This window comes from Nuphar pumila, chromosome 5 (assembly GCF_984573655.1).
Source record: "Nuphar pumila chromosome 5, dmNupPumi1.hap1.1, whole genome shotgun sequence".
Classification (NCBI taxonomy): Eukaryota; Viridiplantae; Streptophyta; class Magnoliopsida; order Nymphaeales; family Nymphaeaceae; genus Nuphar; species Nuphar pumila.
In genome coordinates, this window is record NC_143253.1 from 3,528,514 (window position 1) to 3,549,158 (window position 20,645).

General features: G+C 38.6%; 1 protein-coding gene across 1 annotated transcript in view; it reads right to left on the reverse strand.

Annotated features, from left to right (window-relative positions):
* Positions 1–20,004, reverse strand: part of LOC149836506 (uncharacterized) — a 47,091-nt gene extending 27,087 nt beyond the window's left edge. Inside the window, exons 1-4 of the mRNA XM_090006935.1 lie at positions 19,948–20,004; positions 13,787–13,882; positions 13,370–13,504; positions 11,605–12,588 (exon numbers count right to left, since the gene is read on the reverse strand). Coding sequence (XP_089863061.1) covers positions 11,605–12,588; positions 13,370–13,504; positions 13,787–13,882; positions 19,948–19,986 — 1,254 coding nt within the window. The 5' untranslated portion in view covers positions 19,987–20,004. The remainder of the gene's footprint in view (positions 1–11,604; positions 12,589–13,369; positions 13,505–13,786; positions 13,883–19,947) is intronic.
* Between the last annotated feature and the right edge of the window lie 641 nt (positions 20,005–20,645).

Genomic DNA, 20,645 nt, shown 5'->3' on the forward strand with positions numbered 1-20,645 from the left:
CAGGGGGCGGGCCTCCCCTGCCTCCTGCATTGTGCCAGCAGGGGGCGAAGCCCCCCTGATTTCTTGTTTTCGAGCAGGGGCTTGCCCCCTGCATCTTTGTTGTTCTTCGGCAAGGGGCTTTGCCCCCTTGCCTTGTTCTTGCTGCCGGCAGGGGGCTGTGCCCCTGTCTCTTGTTCTGACAGGGGGTGTTACCTCCCCTGCCTTGTTGTGGCAGGTGTGGCAGGGAGCCCCTGCTCCCTCCCCTGCCTTTCCTTGTGCTAGCAGACAGGGAGCTCCTGCTCCCTGCCTCTGCTACTGTTGCCAAGCAGGGCTGAGGCCCCTGCCTCTGGCACCCTTGTCTGCAGGATGCAGAGCTCCTGTCTCTGCCTTCTGCAGGCAGGAGACCTTGCTGTGTTTGTTTCTCTTCTCTTATATGGCATATACTAATGTTCTAAGCTCTCCAGGTTGAACGGTGGATCCAGCTCGCCCTCTGTGGCTCGAGCTCTTGCTTGCCTACGCTGCATGCGTACGATGACCCGCAACCCCTTAAGGTAGGGGATTCTTGCGTGAAACGACAATGAACTGATAAATGCTAAAATAAGAAAGATAACTAAAAGAGGACGATATATGTATACGTATAATATATATATGTATGTCTTTACCTTCAAGGACGCGGTTTCGCGATCCTTGTCCTCTTTACTTTCCTGCACTTTCCTTTCTGTCGCCGCCGCGCTATATGTGCCTAGGCTTTCCATTCCTGTCTTTACATTCCATGTCTTTTAACTCAAGGACGCGGTTTCGCGATCCTTGTCCTCTCTACTTTCTCGCACTTTACTTTCCTGTTGCCCCGCGCTTTGCGCCTTGGCATTTACTTGCTTATGCTTGCCTTGTTCTCCAGGATGTCTGGTCCTTCTTTACGTTCTTGCACTTTACTTCTTGTTTTTACTTGTTGCTCTGCGCTTTATGCGCCATGGCTTTGCTTCTGCTTTACTCTTCGTATTTTACTTTCCTGTGCTATCGTGCTTGCTCTTGCACTTACCTTTTGTATGTATTCGTCTTTACCTTGATGCTGCGCTTCGTGCATATGCCTTGTTCGTGCATGTATCCTATCTTTGTCGCATGCTCCTTTTCTTACTTGCGCTTATTGATCTATCAAGGTGTAACCCCATGCCTCGTGAGTCGTCCTTTACACTCGCGTAGTCAGTATAGGATCTCTTACCTCACGAGTTGCTTACGTGTTTGTCTGCTTGTGTGTTACGATGATCGAGGTATGATCTCATACCTCGTGTGGAGCTTTAGCGTTCTACCCTCGCGGTACGGTTTCGCCCACTGAGTCTTGTCCCTCGTTTTGCCTTTGTATTAGTATGTGCATGCGTTTGCCTCTTGTCAACTTGCACTCCCTGCGTGCAACTTCGAATGTACAGTGTATATCATTTCACTTGGCTTACAAGCCACGGCACGCACTTATGCACTTCAGTTCTCAAAAGACATTGTCCTAGGTGCGATCCTATTTTCAGGAATGTATAGCTTGTAAAGTGATAGCGGCCAGATCTCCCAAATCGGTGCATTCGGGATAGGTGTGTTACAACCTTAGTTCACCTATTCGATTTGACTCAGATAGCCTGGTTTAGAAGCCTGTGCACGAGTAGGGGCGGGAATCCTGGCGAGGTACTTGCGCCATCGCTAGATCGGCGCTACCTCACCTTTGATGTGAGACCTAGTTTCTAGGCTTTCCGGTTCAACCATGATTGTGGTGCCTTCCTTCGTGAAGGTATTGTTGGATCTTTTACGAAGGATCCATGTCCCTCCTCTTGTAGTTGTACCCTTAGTCACATACGATATGTTTGGGCTACAAGAGCAGAACGAGAGGTCTACAGTAACCTCTAAGCGTGTATTGACACATTAAGCTAGCCCTGTTATGTTGCTTTCGCCTAATAGGCGGGTTGCTCGCAATTGTCTAAAGGACCCGAGCACGATCAGTTGGAACTGGAATGAGTTCACTGCGGGTTTCTATAAAGTAGAAGTTTGGGATTTCCTGCGAGAGATCCATACCCCTCTTATCGTGGTTGTACTTTTGAACAGGTACGTTACATACTACGATGAGTAGGATGAGAGGCCTATGTCTGCCTCGAACATGCAATGGCATGTGTTTGAGATCACAAGAGTGATGTTTCTACCCTCACTGAGGATTGACCCCCTTTTCATTGTGATTGTATATGTGAATAGTTACGATGCGTACTGCTGTGAGTAAGATGTGAATTGTGTGTTTGTCTCGAACGCGCAATGGCGCGTATAACTCACCTAAATAATAATCATGCGCCTTCACAGGCAAGATGCTCGATTGGGTTGAAAGACCAGAGCATGAGAATGGGACGGCGGTTAAGAAACCCTCCGTCGCGCTCATTCGGAACGGTTCATCAAGAGAGAGGATGGATGGTACAAAACTCCGATGGACAGTCATATATGGCAATCTCGGGCAAAGATCCGACCTTCCCCAGTCATCGGAGGTTAGGGGAAATCCTTCGGGCCACTTCTGCAGAAGTACGGATGCGCATCCATTGGGCCTTTGTTTGCCTTTGGGGATTTACTCTCTTGGTCACAGACCGTCCCCTTTGGAAGCGGACTCAGTCAGTCATTCGGGGTATAATAAAATACATAACATAATGGATCCCCGAATCGATCTCGGCTGTTTCTACGTTTTGCCTTGTGCGTACCCACAATGGCCTGCTCAGTAATGAGACAAGATATAACTTATACATATGATCTTGAGATATGCATATTGTGACGTGCATTGCTTGCTTGCTTGTTAGCTCGGTAGTTAGGTATGCTACTCGTTGAGCTAGGTACGCCGGTCGAGGCGTTACCCTTATTGGTTAAACTGCTTACGCAGTTCTGTGCTTGGTGATAACTAGTTTCTCATACTAGTTGATTGCTTATCTTGTGTAGCTTATAATTGCTTGTGATGCAATAGCTTGTGCCTCACGATTTATGTAGCTGCTGGCCGATAGGCTGAACCATATAATGGTACTTGTATTTATTTCGAATGTTGTTATGAATACCTGTCTTTTGCAATTGCTTTTGCTTGGCTGGTGGATAGAGTTAGTTACTTTTCACCTATTATATTTGTGAGGTTGCTATAGTGGTCTGTTCAAGCACTCTGATCCTTCCTGCTCTTTTACGTAGTTGTCTGCTTTACTAGAGCTTTGCTTACTCCACAGCACATTTGGTTAAGATCTGCTAGTCTTGCTTGTTTCTGCTTGAGCTAGCATTTATCTTACTTATTGCAGCTTCTGCTCTTTCTTGTCCTTTGCACCCCTACTAGTCATTTGCACTCCTACTAGTCTGTTGTGTGACTGACCCATTTTCATGGACAGGTGGTGAACAGGTTGAGACAGTTTGCGATGGCATGATGACGCGATGCACTCAAGGCAATGCCCTTTCCTGACGTTGCGCTCCTGGGGATACTTTTGATAGATGCGGTATAAGGTTTCTTTGAAAGCATCTCTTTTGATTATAACTCTGCATTTCTAAAACTGTATTACCAAAATGTGGTTCTTCTTTAATTTCAATAAAATATCTATTTGAACTGCAAATCGGTTTGTAAGAGGGATATTGCTTTTTGGTTGTAATGTGCACAAGGTCTAGGGACTTGTTGTTTTGAACCTGATCTTCCGCTGAACTTCTGTTTTAAACTCTGATAAATGATTGATTTCAAAGCTTTCAACCTTTTTCATAAAAGGTTTCAAGTCCACGATTTTGGGGCGTTACAAGAGGTCAATCAACCGTCAGTTGGAACCAAATCATTTAATAATCTATACTAACAAGAAGATAGAGGTGCACAAATAACTCACCTCAACAACTGACTCTGGTCCCACAACATAAAAGTGCATACAACTCAGCTTGATAAGGCCAAACAAATAATAATAGATGTATCACAACAAGAGTGGTGAACTTACAAAGCCAAATAATAAAAACCTTGAAAGACGCATTCCAAGGAACAAAAACTAATAGAACAAAAAAATTTAAGTCAAGAAAATCCTCATGTAATGCAATTATAGAGCCTTCAATAATGAACCGAAATGTCCAGCAATATTAGGTGGATAAATACAAAAAAATGTTCTCTAAGGAACATTCTCACAAAAACCACAAAGGGATACACAAGAAGGCTCACAATATAAAAAAATAATATGTTATTAAATATCATAAGTATGCAATATAAACATAACACTTAAAACTCAAGTAAGGTATTATGATGCAAATAAGTTTTAGTAAAAACATGCAATCATACAACAAGATAAAATGTCCACCAATGAGAGTCTTCAATTACGAACATGCATGCCCATCACTAATGGACAATTACTAAAGTGAACCACAAGGGAAACACTTATAACACCCACAAAGGCAAACACAAAGAAGGTTTTCATAATTCTCAAATTAATGTTTTATTAAAACTAAGTATGCAAAAAAGCATAATATTTAAATCTCATGCAAAACATGTAAGATAATGTTAATTAAATAGCCATGAGACTAAAAAAATAACACAATCACAAGGACCACAAAAGAGCCAACAAGAGAAACACCCAATAACATAACTATTTTTAATAATTAAAAATATATATATTTAAAAGAAATTCATAAAAGTGAATGATTCCCATAAGAAATCATGCTCAATACCTTATGCACAAATAGATAATCTCATTCATCATGTAAGACAAACACAAGTGCACAAGGATCATATATCAATATAAAAATAATTCATTCAATAATCAAAACTCAAAAATAGCAAGGTATCCATGATTACTAAGATCCTAACCACATATAATTTTTAATACTTCATAATCTATTTTAGGTTTCACATAAAAATACATCAAGAGTAAAGGAAATAAAAAATTCAAACACAAGTTAAGCAAAATTTCATAAGATCATACTTGTGAATGACACACAACACCATTTCAAATTATTTTAAAATATTTGATAATTTTTCAAAAAGAAACAAAACAAAGTTCAATAATAACTATGAACAAGATTTGACATTTATAAACATGAAATATTCAAATAAAGCATCTAAATGCAAACAATACATGCTCAAGAATACTAAATCATATACATACATATTAAATAAAGCGAGTTCAAAAAACTAAAATTTAAACAAGATCTCATAAAAGCATGCGCATATATAATTTCACAAGATCAAACAAATATTATAAACCTTATAAAATATTTAATAAAAATAAATCTAACAATAATTAAAAAATATTTAAAGAATTTAGTTTTTAACAAAAATAACAAATAAATTTTCAAAGATAAGAAAACTAAGTGTTTTCTCATGCATAATGCATGAGATAGATAATTCAAGTAACACTAAAGATATAAGATACATACCGGGTCAAGATTTATCCTGAATCCAAGTCCCACAACCATCACAATGTAATGAAATAAGCGGAAGAAACCAAGAATGCTAAAGCATTCACTATGTCCCACACGGACAAATGCAACAAGCACAAGAGAGAAAATCCACTAAGGGATATACAAAGGGCCTTATAAAAAGGCTACACACATGAAAAATAATATCACTATTATTGAAGAGGAGCTCTCAAGAGCAATGCCACGTACATGGGGGGTTCCCCCTATTTATAAGAAGAGGAGACCAAAGGGGCTCCCAATAGAGTCGTTGGGAGCCCCCAACGGTCACATATGTGACCGTTGGGGGCCCCAACGACTCCATTGTGGGGCCCCTTTTCGGTATCCAAAAAATACAAAAATAAAAATAAAAAGAAAAATAAAAAATAGTGAAATACGAGAAACAAAATAAGTACCCCTATGGGGTACTCTGTGAAATGACCATAATACCCCTATCGGGTATTATGGTATTATTACATATGTTTTAACACCCCCCCTCAAACTTTACGGGGGAATGACCGAAAGTTTGCCAAGGAGGAACAAGAAGCGAGGAGCAGGCAGGGCTTTGGTGAAGAAATCAGCAAGTTGATATTCTGAAGTGACATATGGCAGTGTTACTGTCCCACGAAGATATTCATCACGTACATAATGACAATCCATTTCAATATGTTTCGTCCTCTCATGGAAAGTGTGGTTGCTGGCAATGTAGATAGCACTTTTGTTGTCGCAACAAAGCTTCGAAGCCCCGGTAATTTCGACTCCCATATCTTGAAGAAGACTTCGAAGCCACACCAGCTCCATTGTAGTGGTTGCCATAGCCCTGTATTCTGCTTCAGTAGAAGACAATGAGACTTTCTGCTGTTTCTTGCACCTCCAAGCAATTAGCGAATCTCCTAGGAATACACAAAAGCCAGTAGTTGAGATTCGATCATTTGGGTTTCCTCCCCAGTCAGCATCAGTATAAGCTAGTAAATCTAAGGAAGAGATTGAGGATAGGAATAGCCCTTTAGTCAAAGTATTTTTAATATATCGAATGATCCGGAGCACAGCACTCATATGCACAGATGTAGGAGCATGCTGAAATTGGCTTGCAGAGTGCACAGCATGAGCAATATCGGGCCTGGTGATAGTCAGATAGGTGAGGGAGCCTATGAGTTGCCTGTAGGGCGTAGGATCGTCCAGCAGAACTCCATCCTCCAGTCGTAGTTTAGCATTGATAACCTCGGGAGTCTCCACCTTTTTATCATCTGAAATCCCAGATTTGGAGCATATGTCTGCAGCAAGCTTCATCTGTGACAGTATATACCCTTGAAGAGAGTATGCAACTTCTATGCCAAGAAAGTACCTGAGAAAACCCAGATCAGACATATCAAAATTATGTTTTAACATATTTTTAACTTTAAGAATACCGCTTTCATCATTGCCAGTGATGATCATATCATCAACATAAAGCAGAAGGATGATGATACTATTACCTGCATTTTTAACAAAAAGAGCAGTGTCAGTATAACATGAGCGAAATCCCAATTGTAACATGATAGCACTAAATCTATCATACCAAGCCTTAGGGGCTTGTTTAAGACCATATAAGGCTTTTAATAACCGAAGGGCTTGACCTTGGTTAACACTGATTCCCGGCGGAGGATCCATATATACTTCTTCATTCAACTGACCATTAAGAAAGGCATTTTTAACATCTAATTGGAATATAGGCCATTTCTTAGATGATGCTACCGCAATTAAAGTTCTAACGCTTGTCATGCGAGCCACGGGAGCAAAAGTCTCCTCATAATCGATGCCATATTCTTGTGAGTATCCCTTAGCAACTAATCTAGCTTTATAGCGCTCTAGGGAACCATCACTTTTTGTTTTGACTTTGTAGACCCATCGACATCCTATAGCTTTCTTATTTGGAGGAAGGTGAACTATTTCCCAAGTTTTAGCTTTATTTAAAGCATCTAGTTCAACTTTCATTGCTTCAACCCAATGAGGTATACTTTTTGCTTGATTATAATGGGAGGGTTCATAGTAAGAATGCAAGGCTATTAGACAAGCTCTATATTTAGGTGAAAGAGTTTCATATGAGACAAACCTATTAGGTGGAATTGATTCTCTAGAAGAACGCCTAAGGGAGGTTTCTTCTAGGGGTTCATTAAGCCGCAAGAATTTTTCTAAAGCACTAATAGGTTGGGCTTCCTCACGCCGAGTGTATACTTGGAGATTGTCACCATTAGTTGGTGATACATCATCATCATGAGAATCATGAGTATTTTCTAAAATTTCCGGATGACTCAAAGAGTCATCATTTGAATCTTCTAAAACATCATTGATAAACATATAATCAATTTCATTTGATTTTTCCAATATGTCAAATCCATTTTCATCTTCTAGAAAGGTTACATCTTTGGAGACAAATAACTTATTGTTTTTATGATCAAAGCATCTATAGCCTTTTTGATTTTCACCATATCCTAAAAATACACATTCTATTGTTTTAGGTGACAATTTATCTCTTTTATGTAAAAGAACAAAGCATTTACACCCAAAAATCCGAAGACGATTGTAGTCGGGTGTCATATTAAAAAGTTTTTCATAAGGGGAGATATTATTCAATTTTGAAGATGGCATCCTATTGATTAAATAGGTGGAGGTTAACACGGCTTCGGCCCAAAAATTTTTAGGAATATTTTTAGAAATGAGTAAGGATCTAGTGGTTTCCAAAATATGCCTATGTTTTCTTTCCGCTAGACCGTTTTGTTGAGGAGTTCTTGGGCAAGATTTTTTATGACAAATGCCATGTTGTTTTAGATATGCTTGAAAATCATTTGATAAGTATTCTCCACCCGAATCGGATCTAAGAATGGATATTTGACTTTGAAATTGATTTTGAATTTTTGCATGGAATTCTTTAAAGAAGTTAAAAACTTCCGATTTAAAGTTAAGAAAATAAATCCATACATATCTAGTATAATCATCAATAAAAGTAACATAATATGAATAACCACCTTTAGATAGAACCGGAGATGGCCCCCAAACATCGGAATGCACCAATTCAAAAGGTCTTGTTGTCACAAAGGATCTAATAGGAAAAGGAGTAGACTTCATTTTGCCAAAAATGCAATCTTTGCAATTGATATCTTTTTCTTTACAAAACTTGTGTCCAAAAGGAAAAAGATACATTTTAGAGTAACTTGGATGTCCAAGCCTTTTATGCCAAGTTTCAATATTTTTGTCTTGGACATAAGTACAAAATGAGGTATTTGGAAGCATTAAATTATCCATAAAATAAAGGTCTCCCTTCCTATGGCCTCGCCCAATCCGCTTCCCGGACCGGAGATCCTGCACAAAGCACCCTTGGGATGAGAAAGATATTTCACATCCATGGTCGGCTATTTGAGAAACGGAAAAGAGGTTAAGATTTAGTTTTGGAACTATTCTAACTTTTGGAACAAGGAAATTTTGAACATTTTTAGAATCAAGAGTTCCAACACCATTTATTTTGAGAAAAGTTCCATCGGCCGTAGAGACACAAGACATTTTTGAATTGGTGTGCACATTGGTTAATGCATTTTCATGAGGGGTCATGTGAAAAGAAGCTCCGGAATCTAAAATCCAAGAGTACGTACCGGGAGGTGATGATGAGGCAATGGCGGCACCGGAGGTGGAAGAAGTGACCTTTAAGATTTGTTGAAGAGCCAAGGAGATTTGTCCAAGAGTGTCTTTGAGATCCCCGTTCTTGCCGTCATCTTCTTTGGTGGTGGATTCTTCAACGGAAGCCACCTTTGGCTTGAATGCCCCATTTAGCTTTGGGCAAACGGGTTTAATATGTCCCGGCTCATAACAATGGTGACATATAATCATTTTTCTTCCACCACTCCCTTGCTTACCAAAATGAGGTGGTTTGTATGTTTTAACATGATTGTCGGGTTTAGATACGGCAAGAACTTCCTCTATGCTTTTACCCATGCTATGCCTAGTCTCTTCTTGAGTAATCTCGGCAATAGCTTCTTCTAAGGGAGGAAACGTGGATCTATGGAGAAGTGAGGATCTCACTTGTTCAAATTCGGGACGAAGCCCAAATAAAAATTGAAACAATCTATCTTGTTCCATTTGTTTTTGTCTTAGAACCACATCCTCCATAGATACCCATTTAGGCTCTAAAAGAGCCAATTCATCCCACAAAGGATTTAGAGCACTATAGTAATCTTGTATGCTCATGTCGCCTTGTTTTGTGGTTCTTACTTTTTCTTGCAAGAAATAAGCTCTTGCAAGATCCTTTTGGGTAAACATACCCTTCATAAAAAACCAAGCTTCATTTGCCCGGCGGAATTTTGCAATATTTGCACATACCTTAAGTTCGACATTATTCATAAACCATGCAAGGATTTTTGCATGGTTGCTCTCCCAATCTTCCATTTGATGATTATAATCTTCAATGGCCTTGAGACTAGCATCGCCTTCAAGTGCTTTCTCTTGATCTCCTTCCATCTTTGTGAGCTTAAGTTGGGGTTCCGGAACGGTTCCCATTACATAACCCCAAAGCTTCTTGCCTTTGAGATTATTCTCCATTGCGGATGCCCACATCATGTAATTTTTTCCATTGAGTTTGAATGATAGATCGATCTTGACTTCCATTGCTACACAAGGAAGATGTGAGAAAGAAAGGAAGTAGAGAGAGACAAGATTTTACCTTTAGAAGATCTTATGGCTCTGATACCATGTAATGAAATAAGCGGAAGAAACCAAGAATGCTAAAGCATTCACTATGTCCCACACGGACAAATGCAACAAGCACAAGAGAGAAAATCCACTAAGGGATATACAAAGGGCCTTATAAAAAGGCTACACACATGAAAAATAATATCACTATTATTGAAGAGGAGCTCTCAAGAGCAATGCCACATACATGGGGGGTTCCCCCTATTTATAAGAAGAGGAGACCAAAGGGGCTCCCAATAGAGTCGTTGGGAGCCCCCAACGGTCACATATGTGACCGTTGGGGGCCCCAACGACTCCATTGTGGGGCCCCTTTTCGGTATCCAAAAAATACAAAAATAAAAATAAAAAGAAAAATAAAAAATAGTGAAATACGAGAAACAAAATAAGTACCCCTATGGGGTACTTTGTGAAATGACCATAATACCCCTATCGGGTATTATGGTATTATTACATATGTTTTAACACACAAATCCTTCACGATGCAAGAACTTGAATAAAAAAATCCCAAAACCCAAAAAAGGCAAAATACCAAGAAAGATTTCTTGGCGCTGATACCATATAATGAAATATATGAAAATACAAAACGATGGCCTCTAAGGGCTTATAAGATCATAAACACAAAGTGCACATGCACATACACAAGTCAAACTAAGGGACAATACAAGAGCACAAAGGCACTACACAAGCACTAAGTGCATTCAAGACATCAAAGAACTAAAGAGAGGAACAAGAAAACAAATATATAAAAAATATTCATTTTATTGAGCATGAATGCTTAAAAGAAGTATTATCTTAAAAAGAGGAGAAAGACTATATATAGAGCCAAGATGGGCATTTAAGAGAGGCATTCAATGTTCCAACAGTCATATTTATGATTGTTGGAAACTGTTCCAACAATCATATAGACCCCCTATACTACACAACAAAGACAAAAGTACAATATTGTCCCCAGTGGACAGTCACTATTTACATGAAAATAACAAAACCAAAATGCCCCTAGAGAGCATTACCTATTACATAACATATAATATATATATATATGATTATATATATACACATGGATATATATATATATGATTATATATACACATGGATATATATATATATATGATTATATATACACATGGATATATAATATATATATATACATATATTTTAACAATCTGCAGAAGGAAAATTTCTATTTGATTATCCTAGCAACTGAACTCGAAACTAAGTTGTTTCAACAAAGCTCTCAGCCGAAAAAAGGAAGAAGCATAATAAAAAGAAGAGATGCTTTCACATTTGATGATACAGATGATTTACCACCAAAACATACAATCAATTGGATTAGGAGAAAAAAGGAAACAAGAAAAGAAAAAAAAATCCTTAGCCTGATACCATGTAATCACATAAGGCAAAAACAAAAATAGAATTTTCACATGGAGTTTCTCCCCAACATACAGGAAGAGTTGAACAAATTTAGAAGTTCTAACCTATGAAAATGAAAACTTTTGGACTTATTACCTCAGATCCCTTGGAGCTTTCAGGAGTATTCGTTGTAACTGGAGAACTGGTTGTTGTAAGTAACTCATCCTGTCTTGCTGCAGCACCATCTACTGAATTCCCTTCATTCAAAGTGCTCACAGAATCAACTTCCTGAGTTTTCAGGTCGTTCTTCCGCACATTTTCTAGACAGACACTTTGGGATTCTGAAACATGTGTGGCAACAGAACTTGTACACAAACCGAAACCCTCCCTTGGAACTGAAATGCACCCTTGTGCAAGACATGCATGGGAAGCTGCACCCGATACTTGGAAATCACTAACATTTTTCTCCATGCTTGGTGGTGAAGAAAATTTTTTAGAGGTTTCAACTTTAAGACTATCAAAAGTGGGATTTAGCTGCATACAGAATGAATTATCCATAGCAACTGCACTGGTAGACAAACCTACATCAGAAAATGCGTCTTCCATGCTGTCCTCATCCAAGTCAGATAAAGAGTCCATCTGATCAACTTCATCAGATGGAATGACAGAAACATCTGCATTATTGAGTTGTGACTGAATCCGTGCTTCCTTAACCCTGAGGGCAAGTTCCAATACAGACGAAGCAGAGAAAGCTTCAGAAGGCACAGAATTATTCACCATCTCAGAGATGGCAAGTGCTTCAGATGCTGCAACAGCTAGTTCAACAGCATTGTCAGCATCAGCATTTTTTAGGAAGCCAGTACTGACATTTTTAACATCACATTTATTGTTGAGAAGCTGTGAATGGCGGTTATGACATTTCCGTGCATTGTCTTTTTGTGGTTGACTGCTCTCAACGGGAACTATATCTGTCAGTTTTGTTTGAAGCCCTTCAACATTCTTGACAGCTGAAGATTCAGGTGTATGCTTAAGGCATGCCTTATTGTTTGAGTAGACTCTCTCTCCGTCATACTTTTCATAAACCTGACTTGAGGACTGCCCTGAAATGCCCGAGGAAAGGTATAGATGGAAAGGTGGTACCTGTCAGATAAACATATTAATTCCATGCAGCAGATACAAAATATGCATCTTATATATTTATTTCAATAAATATTTTAAGTGGGATTCTGGCATTGGTCCACCTTTGTTTGTGGGCCAAAAAATTCATCTTTTTTTTCTTTTTACCCAACAGATCTCGATCCTAGTATCCTAGGTTGGATCTCTGTATTACTCGTAACATCAAAAGAAAAATACATATTATTTATTAAAAAAGATTCTTTACATTCCCAAGGTAACAAAATACAGCTACAACCTTTTTGTAAACATGTTCAAACAATGTTTGTGATGATACCCTTTAAATTATTTCAAAACCACGGATATCTGACTGCAATTTACTCAAGTCAAAAGTTCCATTTGCAGTCTTTGGTTCTAGATTCAACACCTTCATATACTCCAGGAGGTGCTTAAACAAAATGTAATGTATTGGCTAATCTGGTAGCTTTCAACCAGAATTTACGTAGGCATGAATTTTCTTTCCACCAAGGGTATGTGATGTATTAGCCAACACATCACACACCAAGGAAAATAACGCAGTTATAGTTGAAGGAAGGAGTAAAAATGTTCCACTTCATGCACAGTCCAGTTGGAGATTTAATGATTCTATGCCAAAGTCAGACAAGACCAGAAAATCAGAGTAACAATAGAAAGAAAGGAAAAAAATTACTGGCAAACCACATAGTAATCAACTTTATACACCAGTTTAACATATAAAAAGGACCAACAAACAGATAAGTCCTATATATAATATTGATAAGAAACATACATTTTCAAAGGACAAGCTATTTCCAACAGAGCATTGGTCTTCTCCTGATAAAAACAAGCAGCAATTGCTGTATCTAGCACCTTCTCTCAAGGACTCTTGTCCGTCACTGGAAGTTTCTTGAAGTACCCTAAGGTTCTAACCATGATAAGAAGAACATTTCATTAGTGGTTGCCTCCAAATATTGATTCAAAACAAACGTGTGAGCCAACTACACAGAAAACTCATATACAAACAAACAGGCATCCTTGTGCATGTAGAACATGCTTTTTGAGAGATTGATGTTAAGGAAGCAGATAATCTCTCTAAGCAATTCAGAGAACTGAAAATGACTATGATTTCAAATGCAGATAATACTTCTTAATGGAGACTAATGAGATCAAACTTCAGAGATTAACTAAGAGCATAAAGAAGCCATACATTTGGTGCCTGAGAAAAAACAACAGTCTCCTTAGCTTGCTTGGTCAAAGATGACGTCCGGCATGTTTGAAGCCAAACTGGAAGCCACGCTGCCTCCTATGGAAGTATACTAGAAACATCAAGACTCAAGACAACCCACTGGCTTCATCCAAGCAGAAAATATTTTAACAAAAATGTATACGGTTGTTATAAATCCTTGTTTGATTTAGATGAAACATGTGCTAACAAGAAAATCCAACATTACACATGATGGACAGATAGCTAAAATTGCAACATTTAACCAAAGGGATCTTGTGCCCAAAGACTGATGCTTCTTACAAGTCTCGCAGAGCATGAAATGATTGTGGTGGCATATAGCAAATGTCAACGGGCATGCTATTTATCCATTCTCTCAGTCAACTGAATGTTCAGAAGCAAAAATTGATGACCATCTTATAGGCACCAAGTTTCTGACTCTACTCATTTTCCTTTAGGAGGAGACACGTTCCATCTTACTTTTCAGTATGATCACAGACAATTTCAATTTGTATTATGCCACAATATTACAACTAGAGAAGCAGAAACTATATAAAGAAAACAAAGGGAAAACAAGAAAATAATGAAAGCAGTATGAAATAATAGAATGAAAGAAAGTAAATTTATTTAGAGAGAGAGAATGAAAGAAAGCAAATTATCTATCCTCTTGCGACTCAAGAAAAAATCACCCTCACTCTTCTTAACCAATTTAATGTTTAACATGTCAGATATCTTGTTCTATGCACCTGTCAAGTCAGTGGAGGCATACTCGCCAGGGTGAATGGAATCAGATCAGGGTACAGTTCCTAGAGGACCTGGAATTCTAGATTAATATTTAAGCAAAAATTAAAGACTCCAGACCCCAACACTGGCCGTGGTTATTGAGGAACTAACCAAAATAGAGAACCCAATAACAGTGGCCAAAATGGCACCCAGAAAATTGCTTAGAGATGTATCATGAGCATAGAATCAAAGTATATATTACCTCTTTGTTCATTTCACCTCCTCATTTACAATGGACGAACTTGGTTGTTTTCACCATAATTAAAGGAAAACTCCATACAGTTTTTTCTAACAATAATAATGAAAAAAACATACAAAATTTCAAAACCAGAGTCATTAATGATGCCAAGCAGTGGCGGAGCCATGGGTGGGCGGTAGCCCACCCTAGAATTAGAAACCGAGTCGACTCGGTGGTCGAGTCAACTCGACTCGGTACCATCACGCAGACGCAGAGAAGAGTTCCAGCTTAGAAAAATCCGGAATGACAAGTTGAAGACTGAGGCAAAAGCACGCGGTGTGAAAATCAGCACTAAGCGACAACCTGAGGGTCCAAAACCTGGTTTTATGGTGGAAGCGGGGACACTGGAAACTGTAACCCCAATCCCACAGTGGCGGAGCCAGGGGTGGGCGACTGCCCACCCCAGAATTAGAAAAGTGGCGGAACCACTTTGAAGCCAGGGTTGGCAAGTGCCCACCTTGACCAGAAAACCCCACCAATAGGGAGTTAAGGTCAGGGTGGGCTGTGTCCACCCTGATCCAATGAAAGACAGGTTAGTGCCCACCCTGATGAGAGATCGGGTCATGGCACCCACCCCAACCTCTTTTTCGTGGCCCCTGCTTGACCCTGATTCCCCTCTCTCTCACATTTGCCGTAGTTTGCCATTCAGCGGGCATCTTCGGTGCATGCCCCTGGTGGCTGATCATTGGGTCATCGTCTTCATCTTCTTCTTTTCTTTTGTTCCTTTTTGTTTTTTTCAAATTATGATGTTTGTTAGGGCTTAGGTCTTTATTTAGTTTTTTAATTTAAATAACATGAATGTTTAATGAAGATTTTAAAGTTTTTGTATTTTTTAATTAAGATTAGGCATGTAATGAATGCTTTATTTTGATTAGAATATTAAGGGTTTTGCTTTTCTTTTTAGGTTAGCATAAATCTATGAATGTTTTTGGAACGAACTTCGATGATGCTTGCCCAACTGACATGCTTCACACTGAAATGATGTGGTGGAAGGAATCTGAGGAAAGACCGACCGAAGTTTTGACAATGAAGGATGACCAAGACGACGATGCCACTGAACAGGACTGAGTGAATGTTCCACTGCAGCATTAACAGAACCCATTGGATGATGTAGGTAGTAAATTCCATTTTCTTCATAGCCTCCACCAATCTTCTTCCCCGTCAGCAAATCCTGAAAATGACAACCCATTTGATCAAAAATCACTCTACAGTTTTTTTCTTTTATAAGGCAACTAACAGAGAGTAAACTTTGAAGAAAGTTTGGGGCATGAAGAACATTATTCAACTGTAATGAGGAGGATATAGAAATATTTCCCTGACCAGCAACCGGGGAGGAGCTCCCATCGGCTAAGGAGACTCCAAGCTGAGCCTTAACATCCTTAAGATCTGAAAAAACATGTGAATTTCCACACAAATGTCTGGAAGCACCAGAGTCAATAACCCACTTACTATCAGTCGGATGAAGATGATTTCCGGTTGAATATGCAACACCAGCTACAGGAGGTCGAAGAGCTATCAGCTCATCATATTCTGCACGACTAAGGGTGATACTACTTTCATTTTCAGCGATATTCTCTTGTACATTTGTTGCCTCGAGAGTAGTCACATTTGCTTTAGGAGTATATGACTTTGATGAAGAAGATGTTGGCCGACCATGCTTATCCCAGCAACGATCTTCTAAATGTCCAGATTTTCCACAGAATGTACATTGAAGCTTTCCTCTGCCTCCCATACCACGTCCACGTCCTCGTCCTCTGATATTCTGAATATTTCCACGCCCATAACTAGATGGGACAACAAGAGCAGATGACTGAGTTATAAGCTGAGACTGTGGCAGAGAGATCGCAAGTCTACTCAGACGATTATAAGCATCATCAAGAGTGGGAACATCTGATCCAGTCAACATTTGAACTTTTGCAACAGAAAAATCTGAAGAAAGCCCTGTAAGAAAACGAGCAACCATGGTTTGTTCTTGATGATCCTTTTGCTTCGAGCAACAAAGAGGCCTGTGAGCATTAAGTCTTTCAAACGCAGCTTTGACAGAAGCATAATACTGGGCCAAGGTCTGATTTCCCTGTTGTAAATTATATATTTCTTGTTCGACTTGCAGGATACGACTCACATTCGTTTCTTGTGAGTATGTATCACGAAGATTGTCCCACATCAGTTTTGCTGAATTATAGTAGATCAATCCATCTGCAATATGGGGTTCAACACTATTCATGATCCATGACATAACTATGTCATTATCTTCATCCCAAGTAACATATTTTCCCAACTTTTCAGTGGGTTCGCCTTCCAACAAAATGTGTTTTCGACGATGTCCAGATACCGACATCATAAAAGTTCTGGACCATCGGGCATAGTTGGTTTCATTCAACCTAACGAAAGAGCCATATGAGAAGGGGTTGGCAAAAGCCTTATACTCCCCAATCTGTTCCATTTTCGAATCATATTTCAAACTTTCAGCCATACTGTTCTCTAGAACAACAAGTATTTAAGTAGAGTTTTCCACCACTATAAGGAAGCAGCCCTACTGTTTCCACAAAACAGTCCACAACCAGCAGGTAATCACTCCTGCTGCTTCCACGACAAATGTATAGCTGAAACTAATACAGCACGAAACACAACTCACCCCAGCAGGGAGTTAAGACCATTGCTGCACCCAAACACACCACGACCAACAATACTATTCAGTTGCAAAGCATACGAATACGACAACTGCTGTTTCCAAAACATATAGAGCATAACTTACAATCAGTCTTCAAACAATTAAATAGATCAATCATATCTCGATGACACGCAGCAAAAAAAAATCAGAATCACGGTAGTCACGCAATCAGCACAGAAAAATATGACACTCTCGGCTGGCACGCAATATCACAAACACTTGTTGCGTGGCAGGAACAGCCCGGAACAGCCAACAACTCTCGACTGCGATACAGCAGCACAGAAGCCTGTTGCGTTACCCAAATAGCAGCACGTCAATCACAGCATGCACGCATCAACAGGAACTCATCATGCTCCAGAAAATCACGCCAGGCGATAAAAAATCCAAAAAAAAACAGATAAAATCTGTTTACAGCTCCAGGAGATCACGACAGATCTGGGTAAGATCCATCCTTAGATCTGACGACAGATCTGGGTGACATCCCAGATCTGTTATCAGATCTTCCCACTAGTGCAACAGCAAACCTGATATAATTTTTTTTCGCAGTCTGAAAATTTTTTTTTTCGTTGGTGACGATCAGTCCTCTTCGAAATCACGCTCCCGAGATCGCAAGCTCTGATACCATGTAGACAGGGGCAGCCACCTGTGTAGAGAGAGAGAGAGAGACGGTTGCACAGAAAACTCAATGACATAATCTTGATTAGGGCTTCTCTCTATATTAAATAGAGAGAGGCAAAAAAGAGAAATTACATCTAAACCCTTATAAGAGTAAAATTTCAAAAAGACTCTAATATAAGAGTACTTAACATAAAACCACCTATTACTTAACATAAAACCACCTATTCTCAACAGTATTGATTTTAGATTTTTTTTTTCTCAAAATGACGTGAAAGTTTTATTAGGGTTTAGTTTTTTTCTTTTCAATTATCATTAAATATGATTTCATGAGTGAAATGCTTGATTTTAGTTTTTTTTTTCTCAAAATGATGTGAAAGTTTTATTAGGTTTAGTTTTTTTGTGTTTTTTTCTTTTCAATTATCATTGAATATGATTCCATTAGTGAAATGCTTGATTTTAGTTATCACTTATCAAACCCCTAAATCTATGATTTTTGTTAGGATTTAAGTTTTTTATTTTTATTTTTGAAATAAAATGAATATTTATTAGGTATTTTTGTGTTTCTTTTTCAATCAACATTAAAAATTATTCCATGAATGCATGCTTGACTTTGGTTAGAATTTTAAGGGTTTTATTTTTTTAATTAACATATGTAAATTATTTTTGTTATGATTTAAGGTTTTGAATTGATTTTTTTATAATAATATAAATGCTTGGTTATAGTTTTGGAGTTTTTTAAAACTACCACTAGGCATGAATCTATGATTCATAAGTGCTTGTTTTTAGTGGAATATTAATGATTTTTTTTTTATCAATTAGCATAAATCCATAATTTATGATGTTTGTACGAATTAGGGTTTCAATTTTTTAAAATTTGTATGAACGTTTAATTATGGTTTTAAGGTTTTTCTTTCTCAAATGCATAAATCTATGAATAATGAATGTTTGATTTTGGTTAGAGTGTTAGGGATTTTTTTTATATCAATTAGCATATCCGAGAGATCTGTAATCTTTATCAATTACTATTTTTTTATAATTAAAAATAAATCAATTATGAATTATTTTTCAAATATAAAAAAAATGATGATGCCAATTGTAAAAAGTATATTTTAAAATAATTGCTTGATTTTTCTAAAACATATTATTATTATTTATTAATATTTTTTTACTACATATTTTTGCCCACCCTAGTTTAAACTCCTGGCTCCGCCACTGATGCCAAGCCTGATTATGTCTCTTGTTGTCCACAAGCTTATGCATGACTCAACAACAAGGTATGACATTGAGGCATTTCATGTCCATCTTGCAATATCCCGAAAAAAAAAACGGAATATCCGAAACCAAAGATCTTCAATTAGAATGATTTCCAATACCTGAAAAGCAAGAGTTAGTAACTAACCGAGCTATTCCAAGGAACCAGAACGGGCCGAGGCAAATTAGATGGCAGATTTACTAATCTCAGACTTCATCGAATATCAAAGATTCATAAAAAACGGTTTCACACAAAAAAGAAAAAAAAAAAAAGAGGGAGACGTTTTCCTGAGAAAACCCATAAAACTTCAACAACAACCACCAAACACCAATCCATGCGTCCCTGATCTCGAAATGAATCACTCGGTTTCCACATAAATCGATATAACCACAAAGAGACAGCAAGGAAGAAAAAAAATCGAGACACGATCGGAACACCTTCAATACGACCCATCAACGTCATCGTTATCGAATAAAGAATCGAAGAAAATAAACCCAAAAAGAAAAATAATCTAACTAGTTATCGCACGAATTTCTTCTACCTCAGATTCTTGTTTCTTTGAGAACAGTGGTTTGATAACGTACCTCCGAGAATTGGGGTGAACGATAGCCGTTGTCATCCATGGGGGGCTCGTTGGCGGCAATCCGACTCTCGAAGTCGAAGGGCGCCTGGCTTTCGCGCCACGGCTTTTATTATCTTTCAGATTCCTAAAACACCCTTTTATAATTTAGCGAATGACGCCTATAGACCGGATCTATTCGATTTCGACCCAAATAGGAGTGCAAGCCGGTCGGATGAGGGCCGGTTCGTAGAAGATCCGATATGAATCCTAATATTGTGCAACAGGTCTGAATCCGGATACAGATTCAAGCTAGACTTGACGTAGCAAAGTTGAATCCTGATCCAAATTTAACATGATCGTACTGTATGGGAAGAAGATAAATAGTTGAAAGCATGGTAAGTGTAGAAAAGACGCAGAGATCGAATTTGGTTTGGATCCAAATATAGAGCCTACACAAAATGGTGACCCTATTTTGGATTACAAAAAACTGTACCAAATATAAGATGTGATCCTACCTTGAGATCCTAGAACAATGTGTCATATTCTGGTTTGTTGGACAAGGACCGAAGGGGTACTCACTGGTCCGAGTACTCCCGTTGCACCTTATCTGCCCTCCATCTTCTGTTGGGCCCCGCAAATGATGGAGGGCAGTTGGGTGCAGCTGCACACTCAAAGTGTGATTGCCCTACTACAAGAATTATGCAGATTAGCGACGGACGC